At 40.8% G+C, this 12,821-nt stretch overlaps 1 protein-coding gene across 1 annotated transcript; it reads right to left on the reverse strand.

Moving 5' to 3' along the window:
* Window positions 1-7,416: 7,416 nt before the first annotated feature.
* Window positions 7,417-12,537, reverse strand: LOC145408189 (uncharacterized). The gene is made up of 3 exons (XM_080278944.1): window positions 12,375-12,537; window positions 8,133-8,288; window positions 7,417-7,511 (listed from the first exon to the last, which is right to left on the reverse strand). The coding sequence occupies exons 1-3, from the start codon at window positions 12,535-12,537 to the stop codon at window positions 7,417-7,419; spliced, it is 414 nt and encodes a 137-aa protein (XP_080135070.1).
* Between the last annotated feature and the right edge of the window lie 284 nt (window positions 12,538-12,821).

Here is a 12,821-nt window from a genome sequence, read left to right on the forward strand (position 1 = left end):
TTTCATCTTTAGGGACATTTTCATGATAAAAAAATAGTACAAGTTTTGATAAGGTAAAAGCATCGGCTTTAGGAGTGATTCAAAACTATCACAATGGAGTGATCCTAAAAACCGTCTAATCAGGGGCGAGAACAATAAGTGTGCATCTTCCACAAATGTACTCAATTTGTGTGAAACATAACCACTTGTATCTGAAATTCAGAAGACATTGAGGGTAAAAAAAAAAAAAAAAAAAAAAAAACCTGGGCGAGAAATATCAGTAACAAGGCTGAGTGAGGTAACACGTGATATGAAATTGATTCACATATAAGGAAGGCTGCCAAGTGAAGATTTTAAATCTAAAGAGAACCTCTTCTCTATGGAAATTCAGAGATAAAAAGGTTATTATTTATATATGTATATAACTACGGCTTTGAAGTAGAATCTTGAGCCTCCTGATCAAATTAAAAAAATGGAATATTTCACCGCTATGACGATTCATTTGATATCATTATCCATATTTATCATAGGAAAATCACCCCCAAAGCCAATTAATCGTTTAAAAGGAAATTTAGCTATTGATTATCTGATATAAAGAATAGGGAAAATTAAATACATAGCTGTTCTGAGATATACAATATATTAACATTATTTTGTTCCTCATATACGCATTTTTCTTGTTTGTGATAAAAAAAAAAAAAAAAACGTTGCTAGAGCATCGACCTGCTATGTTAGGTATTTTGTGCTGGGGTAGCCTGGATTTTTAATTTAGGAAGAGTATTTTTTTTTTTTAATTCATCTTAACCAGTGATAAAACGATGTGCCAATTGTGAACTAGTTGCGGTTGAACGTATACGATTGGTGGTAGTTCAAATTTATTTTACAGGAGTGATGGGTGTACAAGCATCTTTGGGAGAAATCTCTTCATATGCGTCTTCCACAAACGAATACAAAATTGTAAACACACGTAATTACTTCCAGTAATCACGTGACACTTCTGAAGGTTAAAAAAAAAAAAAGTCACTTAGAAAACATATAAAAAGAAATCGTTTCACACGTAAAGACAACTATCATCTAAGGTGTTTAAGAACAAGACGTACCAGTTGATGTGGGAGTCACAGAAACGAGCGAGAAATATTGAATGAGAAAATATTTCTTCTTTAATTACAGCTGTATCATTTTAAAATTGCATCGAGCATCTTGGATGAATCTAAAAAGAAAAAATATATATTTGCACATTATGAAGAGTCCCTACAGACCATAAGCAACATTCCCTTGGTTAAATCTCTGAAAACTCATAACGCGTGAGAAGGATGAGCTTTTGTTTCACAAAAATTAATGTCCCGAGATTATATTTCTATTCCTCATCTCCGTAGATGACAGCTACTAAAAAAATGAATATTGAAGGAACACCGACTGAACTGTATTACTTTCGTCTGGAGATTTTTTGGATTTTGACGTTAGGAAGAGCTTCATTTGTGACTTTTATTAGTAGTACAATACAGGAAGGACGTTGCCCAGTGAGTTGTTCTTCTAATGGTCAGCCTTTAGGTGTACAGTACACAAGATCAGCTGAGGCGAAAATAAACACTGGCTCCTTAAAGTTCACTGTATTTTCCAAATAATTCCACTTAATGCTTTTCAACTTCACTGTTCTCACAAGCACTGAAGCTATACACACTTTACTGATTGCAGTTACACTTAATGCTTAACAAAACTTCACAGTACACTTAATGCTTGCTAACACTTCACTTATTACACAGGTACTGAAAATAATTTTCTCTGACAGTAATTACACTTAATACACTTCACTGTCTTCTCAAGTTCCAATGATATACAAACTTCAATAACCCGTCACTGTTTTCCACCGTTTTCGCAAGTACCAAAAATATACAATCTTCACAGACAGTAATTATACAATGCTTGCAAAGCAATTCTCCACAAACTGCACCAAAACCGACTGCACTTCACTCACACAACTGAAACCCGACTAAAAACTTCAAACCGACTGACTCACTAATCTCTTCCCCATCCTTATATAAGCTTGTATTGTTCTAGAAACGTCCACTTCGACATTCTAGGACATACTGTCTTGCATCAGCCCCTAGCAACAACAGTTACCAAGTTCGAGACATCAAAACATGCCGGAGTTTTCCTACATTACATAGCACTAAATCATTTACCATGAGAACAAGCAATCACTTAAATAAAACATTATAAAGAGAAAGAGCACCAAAGTAAATGAATGTTTAACTTACCAGCAAACTGGCAACTCTGACGACTCGTAAAGAAACTTACGGTACCAGAAACGTCTCGAAGGTACGAGACTACCTAACTGGAAAATCCCCCTTCATAACAGTACTTTCAGGATAAAAAATAGTAGTGTTAAGGTAAAAGCAACCACGTTAGGAGTCATTCCAACCTATTATGATAATCAAAAAAAAAAAAAATGAGTGCGACGACACTAAATATAAAACTTTCACAATCACAAATGTAATATAAATTTGTTGGGAAAACTTTCCAATTATACCAAAAATTCAGAATACTTTTCTGATGTTGAAAACATCTCGACTTGGAAACAAATCAGTAACAATGATGAACAAGGAAAACCTGGAATAGAACTGCTTCACAGTTAAAGAAGGTGGGTATTTGTACGTTTTACACATAAAGATTTTCGTTTCATTAAAGACTTCTAAACGATTGGGAAATGCAGAATTATATATATATATATATATATATATATATCTATATATATATATATATATATATATATATATGAGCGAATGAGAAGACAAGTGTTGGATGCAAGGGTGTGGAGAGGGTGGGGGAATGGAGTCTCGGACCATCACTTAGTGATGGCCAAGGTAGAGCTGCAAAGAAAGTGGTTGAGGAGACGAAGGGGAAGACAGGAGGAAGCAGCTCCTGTGAGAAGAGTGGATAAATTGCTAGTGAGAAAATGACAGAGTATAAGAGCATAGTGGAAGAAAGACTGGGAAGGTATGAGCTAGAGCAGATGGAAGGGGTGGAAGATGTATGTAAGATATTCACGGAAGAGATAAGCGCAGCGTGTGAGGCGGTTTGTGGAGTGAGGAGGAGATGCAAGGGTGTGCAAGGGACAGCATGGTGGAATGATGAGGTGAAACGAGCTGTGGAACAAAAGAAGAAGGCATATGGTGAATGGTTGGCGAGTAGAGGTAGGGGAGAAGATGAGAGAGAGAAGAGAGAGGTATATGTGAGCAGGAGAAGGGAGGTTAAGAGACTGGTGAAGGAGAGTAAGAAGAAAGTGGATGAAGAGTTTGGGAGGAATCTGAGTATGAAATGGAGGGAGAGTAAGAAATTGTTTTGGAAGGAGGTAAAGAAAGTAAGGCATTGTGAAAGGGGAAATAGTAGGGGAGTGAAAGATAGGAATAATAGATTGTTGGTGGAGAAGAGAGAGAAATTGAGGAGATGGAAGGAGCACTTTGAGGATTTGTTGAATGTAGAGAGTGAGAGCAGTGTGAGTATAAGTGGTTGGGGAATGGCTGGGAGAAGAAGAGATGAGAGGAGGGAGGAAGAGATCAGTAGGTCGGAAGTAGTGGAAGCGATGAAGAAGATTAAGCTGGGAAAGGCCCCAGGAATTGATGGAGTGTGTGGTGAAATGCTTAGGTATGGGGGTGAGATTGTTGTGGAGTGGATATGGAAGTTGTGTAGATTGGCTTGGGAAGAGGGAAGGGTTCCAGAGGACTGGAAATCAGGTATAATTGTTCCTATGTACAAAGGAAAAGGGGAGAGAGAAGTATGTGGTAACCATAGGGGTATTTGCCTTCTTAGTGTGACTGGTAAAATATATGGTAGAATACTCATTGATAAGGTTAGGCATATGACAGAGGAGCTAGTTGGAGAAGAACAAGGGGGATTTAGGAAGGGAAAAGGGTGTGTAGATCAGATATTTGTTCTAAGATGTTTAGTGGAGAAGTATCTAGAGAAGGGAAGGAAAGTGTATGCTGCCTTCATGGACTTGGAGAAAGCTTATGACAGAATAGATAGGCAAGGTATGTGGAAGGTATTAAGAATATATGGAGTGGAGGGGAAATTGTTGAGTGCTGTGAAGAGTATGTACGAGGGAGCTAGGGCTACGGTGCGAGTGGATGGTGAGCTGAGTGAGTTCTTTGATCTCAATGTGGGACTGAAACAGGGGTGTGTGATGTCTCCATGGCTGTTTAATATATATATGGATGTGGATGGGGTTGTAAAGGAGGTGCAAGGTAGGGCAGTGGATGTGGGGGTGGCCCTAATGAATGAGGGTGAGATTTGGAAGCTTCCGGTGTTGCTGTTTGCTGATGATACAGTATTGTTGAGGGAAGATGAATAGGAGTTGCAAGGTTTGGTGAATGAATTTGGGACAGCTGAAAGTTAATGTAAACAAAAGTAAAGTTATGGTGTTTGAGAGGAATGAAGTCACCGAGTGTGCAGTGAGTTTGGATGGTGAGGATATGGAGAATGTGAGTGCATTCAAGTACTTGGGTAGTGTGATGAGTAAGGATGGAACTTTGGGGGATGAAGTACGTGAAAGGGTACAGCAGGGAAGAAAGGTTGTTGGTACACTGAAAGCAGTGATGAGAAATAGGGAGGTGAGTATGGAAGTTAAGAAGTCACTGCTTGATGGTATTGTGATCCCTACCCTGACGTATGGAAGCGAGGCGTGGACCTTGCAAGAGGGGAACAAGTCAAGAGTGAGAGCAGTGGAAATGAGTTACTTGAGAGGAGCATGTGGAGTGACGTGGAGGGACAGGTTGACGAATGAAGAAGTGAAGGAACGTTGTGGGGTAGATGTGGATGTGGTTGAAAAGATTAGGAGAAATACACTGAGGTGGTTTGGACATGTGGAGAGAATGGAGAATGAAAGACTGACTAAGAGGGTGTATGTAGGTGAGGTGGAGGGGGGGAGAGGGAGGGGTAGACCGAGGATGAGGTGGAGGGATGGAGTTGAGAGGTATATGAGGGAGGGGGGGTGATTTGGGGGGAGGGGAGTCGAATGGTGGGTGACAGAGTGACTTGGAGGCGTTTTGTCTGCGGCCACCCTTTGCGGGATTAGGGCGTCGGGCTATATATATATATATATATATATATATATATATATATATATATATATATATATATATATATATATATATATATATTGATGACTGTAAGAACATTTTTCGGCGAAAATCCGAAATATGTATATTCTACAAATGTTCTTAAAATTCGTTTTGAAACCCACTCAGGTACTTTAATACTCGAATGAAACTGCTGAGATTGAGAAAAAAATCAGAGGAAAAAAAAAAAGCGATTACCACGTAAAGATAGCTGACATATATGGTGTTTAAGAACAAGACGTTTCAATTGACGATTTGGTCACCGAAACAAGCAGGAAACCTCGAATAAAAAAATAAAAAATGTTTGTACATTACGAAGGTTCGAGTTAGACCACTAGCCACATTGCCGTAGGGAAAATCTCAACACTGTGATAATTAGTGAGAAGAATTATTGATGAACTACTGGCTCATAAAAGTTAATACAAGAAAATTTAAACGCAATAGCAATATAAATATATATAATTAAGTACTCCTTATAACACTAATCCTCATCTCCGTTGACATACAGTGAATGAAACCTACAAAAAATTGAGAATATCTGGATTTTTTACATTAGGAGTTACATTAGGAGTACGATCATGTGTCTTTCACACGTTTTGTTTCGGCAAAAGGATCGGCTTTTGAAGTGATTAAAAACTATTAAATTGGAGTGATCCTAAAAACCACCTAATTGATGGCAAGAACAATAAACATGCCACTTCCACAAAATGCACTGTAAATTTTTTGTGAAACATTTCCCATAGTATCCAAAATTCAGAAAACATTTCTGAGGGTGAAAAATTAGGATTCGGGGAAAGAAATTAGTAATATGATTAAATGAGGTAACACGTGGGATTTTCATCCCACGTGTTACATCCTAGATTCCTTTCAGTAGAGACGTGTAAACAGCTCGGATATCCAGAAAAAAGATAGTACACTCGCCAGCACTTCCGCGTGTTACACGGGCTCGCACGTTTTCTGAGATGTGGCACCATTGTGATGATTTAGTTGGAAACAATCAACGTGTGTGAGATGGAGTAACCTCGATAGAGTGGCGCATGAAGTGAACTTTGTTGCTTAAAGCTTCGAACCTCAAGGTATCATTACAGCCCGAATTTTGTTTAACCTAAATGCTCTACATATATATTATTCAATACTTGCCATTGTATAACGCATTTTAACTGTCCTCAGTTCAGTTTTTTTATTACTTTTCGTTTGTCTCGTATCACATCTGGATCCCCGTATCAGAGGTCAGAGAAAGGAGGGAGCTGTAAGCCTCGCACATAGCATGCTCAGACGAGACCACACTTGCTTCAATATTCGCAGTAGAGTCAGAGACAAGGGAAAGCAAGCAAGAGGGAAGCAAAGAAAGGAGGGACAGTTAAAGAATTAAATACTTAAGACAGAACCCCCCATCGGGGAATTTAATGTATTTTTACTTATTGCAAGTTGAGAATATTCATTGTTACGGTCAACAAAATATCTATCTATACCTATCTATTAACATTATTAATTTGTATACATTATACTCAGAAAGCGATACCCATGAACTGAATACACAAATGAACACTGAGACAGAGGTATGGATGGAAACTATGGTGATCATGTTTGTAATTCTGGCTTTATGACAACCATGGTTGCCGTATAACAACCTTTTATATTTGGGTAAATAAATTTATCAACATCACTTCCATATAGGATACATTTTGACATAAATGAAAGGTAGTGCCCTGCAGAAACCTTTTCTCGGATCAATTACCTTGGACCATTTGTAACAAAAGCAAACACTCATAGCGCAAACAAAAGTTTCCAAATATTGTAGTCTTCTAGGAGGCAGAAGAAAATCCATTACCAAACTCATAAATGGACAGCCACAGTTAATACAATGTTTTATTATGAATGATGTGTAATATAACCACTCAGTAATGTGTCTACCCTCCGTCTTTTTCAATAACCTCCCTTAATCGGTCAGGCATGCTGGTCATGAGGCTGCTAAGGAGCTCTGGCTTGCCTCGGAAAAACTCCCACTGCTCCCTTGTGTGTTGCATCAGCTGCTCCGGGGTTCGCTCTCTGTCGGGCTCCCAACAGTTAACCACGTTGGCCCAAAGATGTTCAGTGGGATTGCAATCGCATCCCTTGCTAGGCAACTCCAGAAGCTGCAAATTCTCCTGCTGGTTGAACCATTCCATCACTACCCTGGCTGTATGAATCTGGCAGCGATCGTGGAGGAAAACTATTGGGCCTGGTGGAAATGGAAAATTCCTATGTTCGAGGGATGGAAGGAAGATATTTTGCAGAATATCGATACACTTTTCTGCCGTAAACCTTCCCTCAATTCTTGTTACGTCGCCAACTCTGTGAATTGACATGTAACCCCACATATTGCAGCTGATGTGTCCGCTGCGTGCCTCTTTGCTAATGTTTTGATGGTCATACCTGAAAAATGCAATCCTAGGATATTAATTTTAGGATATCATCATCATCATCATTATTATTAATGGATACTGACAACGGGAATGCTAGAGAAGTAAATAACCAAAAAATATTGCTAAGTGATGTAATATCGTTGCATAATAAGTATAAATCATAAACTGTATTCAATATTTAACTATAGAGAAACATTACAATCATACTGATCATTTCCGTGTCTTCAGCGCTTGGTCTGACACCCACAAACCCCATCCAACACACTCTCTACACAATCTTCACACTTTTCACTCTCTCATAAGAGTTGCCAAGCCAAAAAAAGAGAGTACTACAACGTTTCAGCCATATGTTTCATATAAGTAACAAGTATAATTACCCAAATAGCAATTGATGCGGGTTTGTCCACAAAGCAATACTATCTAACGTAGGTAAAACAATACCTTGAGTTGTTTAGTCTCCACACATGGCGGCGTCCATGGTTATGGGAACAAAATGATTTTTCATTGGAAAAAACAACTCTTGACCAATAATGAAGGTCTTTGTCTACGTTTCCTTCAGCAAATGCTAGTCGAGCAGCGCAATGTTGATCAGTGAGGGTTTCCTTCTGGGCAGGAATTCTATGATGAATACCTGCCTCATGGAGACGTCTCCGCACGGTATCCACAGACACCTGTAGCTGCAGCTGCTGCCGAATGACCACTGCAGTTGTCAGGGGGGTTTCTTCTGCTGCTTGTCTAATCATGCCGTCCTGTTCAGCAGTTGTTACTCGGGAACGGGGCCTCCTCTCTGTGATCAAACGTTATGCTACTTATGCTGCTTCTACCTCACAAATATCACCTCCCGCGCCCCCCCCCCAAAAAAAAAAAAATAATATATATATATTTTTTCATTCATTCATTGCCAGATGACATGTATCCCAAACGGGGTGGCCAAGGGCTTAAACTTAATTGTTTTACATATATATATATATATATATATATATATATATATATATATATATATATATATATATATATATATCAGTCTATCTATCTATATACCTAGGCTGCTTCCCCCAAGGAAAGGGAGGTAGCCGAGACAGGACGACACACTCTCCATTTACTCATCCATTTAAACACATTCATTCACATCTTAGCCCCAAAGGGGAGAACGGACAGATCCTCACCGCACCACACCGCACAAGGGTCAACTGCGCAATGCAATCAGTGACATCCGCAGCAGGGCCCGACAGCAGAACTGGTTTACCCCTGCCACATCATAACATACCCATCCCCTTACCCGCACCTGACCTGACTAGCTGATCAGACCAAATGCGGGAGAATATCCCCTCAGGGCTGCGTCATCACTTATTTATTCACAATTTCTCTCCATTTATTTCTGTCACGCACAGCCACTCTTCCTTGCTCAACAGACATCCCTCTCGCATCCAGCGCTCTCTTCACACTGTCCATCCATCCTATTCGTGGTCTTCCTCTCAGCCTTACACCTCTCACATCAGATCTAGTTATCTTTTTCACCAATCGCTCATTATCCATTCTCTCCATATGCCCAAACCATCGCAACACCCTCTGCTCAACTCTACCAGCCATCTCCTGAACAACTCCAGTTCTCCTTCGCACTTCATCATTTCGCACCCGATCCATACGCGTCACTCCACACATACTCCTCAGACACCTCATCTCCATTACATTCAAACTTTTCCTCTCTGCTACACCCATATTCCATGTTTCAGCCCCATATAATGCAGTCGGTACCACAACACCCTCATACAGCCTTCTCTTTACATCCATTCTAAGCGAACGACATTTAAACACTTTTTTCATTCCTCCCAGCACCTTTCCTACTTCATTTATTCTAAACTTCACTTCTGCATCTATTCTTCCATCCACAGCAACATGTGACCCTAGATATTTAAAACAATCTACCTCCTCAAGCAACTCACCATTCAAAACTATATTCATCCCCCTACCATCTATCAACCTCGTACACTTCATCACTTTACTCTTATTCTCATTTACTTTCAAATTCCTCCTTTCACACACCCTTCCAAACTCCTCTACCAACTGTCTCAATCTCTCCTCTGAATCAGTCACCAGTGCAGTATCATCTGCAAACAGCAGCTGCTTCAGATTCCAATCTCCACCATCAACATTTACCAGACTCAGACCACCTAAAACTCTTGCATTCACCTCCCTTACAACACCATCCATGTAAATATTAAACAACCAAGGTGACATCACACATCCCTGTCGCAGCCCCACTCTCACGGGAAACCAATCACTCACAGCATTTCCCACTCTTACACATGCTCTACTATTTACATAAAAACTTTTCACCCCTTTTAGTAACCTACCATCAAGTCCATACAATCTTAAAACAGTCCACAAAGCCTCCCTATCAATTCTATCATACGCTTTCTCTAAATCCATAAATGCCCAAAACACATCCTTGCCTTTCGCTAAATACTTTTCACACACTTGTCTCACAGCAAACACCTGATCAACGCATCCCCTCCCTCTCCTAAAGCCACACTGCTCATCACTAATCACTCCCTCTGTACCCTCTCTAACTCTCATAATTAACACTCTACCATACACCTTACCTACAACACTCAACAGACTTATACCCCTAAAGCTAGTACATTCATACTTATCACCCTTGCCTTTATACAACGGGACCACACAAGCACTTGCCCAGTCAATTGGCACCATACCTTTCTCAAAGCACACATTCAACAATCTTACTAACCAGTCAACAATAGTCACTCCACCACCCTTCAGGCATTCCACAGCACACCCATCCATACCTGCAGCTTTCCCTGTTTTCATCTCCTTTACTGCCTTCTCCACTTCCTCCTTCGTGATCAAAGAATCATTCAACTCTCCCAACACATTTATTCCTTGCACCCATCCGCCACAATCTCAGCCACCCTTTCCTCCTCTACATTTAATAATCTTTCAAAATACTCTGCCCATCTCTTCCTTACTGCATCCATCTCAATTAACATCCTTCCATCCTCTGCTTTTACTCGTTCTTCCTTCCCAGGCTCTCCCTTTCGCACCCTTTTCACCTCCTTCCAAAACATTTTCTTATTCTGTTGAAAATTCTCTGTCAGCCGCCTACCCCACCTCTCATCTGCTGCCACTTTAGCATCACGCACAGCCCTTCTCGCTCTATTCCTCTTTTCCTTATACCTTTCATATGACATCTCATCCTTCCTCTGCAGCCACACTTCATATGCACGTCTCTTCTCGGCCACAGCCATACTTACTTCCTCGCACCACCATTCACTTCCTTTTCTTACACCACCACCCACACGTCTCACACCACACACCTCTTCTGCATGCCCCACCACAGCACTCTTAAACAACTGCCATTCCTCCTCCACGCTGCCATTTTCCCGATCTTTCACTGCGTTCCACTCATCTTTCAATTTCTCCTGATACTCTATCTTTTTCTCTCTTTTATCCAACTCACTTTCAAAACCTCCCTGCCACACCTAACCCTCCTAGCTCTCACCCATCTCTTACCTACTCTTAACTTTCCCTCCACCAGGTAGTGGTCAGACATACCTCCACCCTCCCCTCTTAGAACTCTCACATCCAACAATCTTCCTATTACATTCCTAGACACAACCACATAGTCCATCAAAGCTCTATCAACAACCCTTCCACCCTCCTGTCTCACCCATGTATACTTATAAATATCTTTCTTCTCAAACAGCGTATTCCCAATCACCATCTCTCGCTCAACACACATCGCTATCATTCGTTCCCCATTTTCATTTCTTCCAGGCACACCATGCATACCAACTACGCCTTCAACTGCTACATTTCCCACTCTAGCATTCAGATCTCCCATCATTACCACATTCACATTCGCTCCAAAACTCTGCAGACACTCATCAACATCATTCCAGAAAGACTCCCTCTCTTGTTCATCCCTTTCACTACCAGGCCCATATGCACTCACAAACACCCACAACTCACGTTCAAATTTCGCTTTCACCCACATCAGTCTCGATGACACCTCCTTCCATTCAATCACACACTGCTGTACTTCCGGACTCACTAACAAGGCCACACCTTCTCTTGCCCTTCCTCTATCAACACCTGACAATCTTCCATTCACACTTCCAAACATAGATTCCCCCTTCCCTTTCATCTTCGTTTCACTCAAAGCTAACACATCCAACTTTCTTCTCACAAACATTCTCCCAATCTCCTCCCTTTTAGCCTCAATCGTACTACATCCACGCACATTCATAGACCCAATCTTCAGGGTACGGGGATAACTCCATCCCCCACCCCTTTCTCTGGCCTGTCTCTTTTTAGGAACTAAAAAACAGAGGAGGGGGTCCCTAGTCCCCTCACCCCGCCCCTTTTAGTCGCCTTTTACGACACGCAGGGAATACGGTGGCAGTATTCTTCCTAACACAACCTGGCCGCAGAGTAGTAGTACCACCCCATAATGCGGCCAGGTTGTGTCCCCCCCGCCACAGGGGGGGAACACCAGTTCTTAGCAGCAGCATACTTATTTGTTGCAAGTCTGATTCACAGAAGAACCTGACAGAATGAAAGACAGGACCTGAATTACGAAATGTTTATAAGTACTGATTATTAAAAGAGGTTATGTGAAGTTTGAGTAGCGTTAGAGGTCATCAGAAAGGATCGCTTATTTAATAAAGTTCATACTTTCCCTCAAAGGATGAATATGCAGGCACCGATCCGTTAATTCATGAATATCGTCAATTAATATGCAACAACGAAATAACAACGTCTTATTTGAACACATTATTTTAACATTATTGTATTATGTTATAATACGTAGCTGTTAATGGTATTCAGTTAATTTATTACAACACAAACTTACCCGCGTCCCTCAGGTCTCCAGAGTCATTCCACCTTCTAATCCATTTCGCCACTGTAGTTGAGGAGAGTCCTAGGAGGCTGGCGATATCTCTAACACGGTGGCCGGCTTCCCGTAGTGCGATGATCAGCCCACGTTGAGCAATGAGGTTCTCCTGTCTGTTCATGACGATATTCTGGCTAGAATGAATAAACTAGCTGCACCGGCAAGGTGAAAGAAAACTCGTTTCTTCAAGCAAGTGTGGTCTCATCTGAGCATGCTATGTGCGAGGCTTACAGCTCCCTCCTTTCTCTGACCTCAGATACGGGGATCCAGATAAGGTGATTAGATACGAGCGAAACGTAATCACAAAACTGAGGACAGTTAAAATGCGTTATATAAAGGCAAGTATTATATAATGGCAAGTATTGAATCATATATATGTAGAGCATTTAGGTTAAACACAATTTG

The sequence above is a fragment of the Coenobita brevimanus genome, chromosome 76 (genome assembly GCF_032717465.1).
Source record: "Coenobita brevimanus isolate Jiangsu-jjx chromosome 76, ASM3271746v2, whole genome shotgun sequence".
In the NCBI taxonomy this organism is placed as follows: domain Eukaryota; kingdom Metazoa; phylum Arthropoda; class Malacostraca; order Decapoda; family Coenobitidae; genus Coenobita; species Coenobita brevimanus.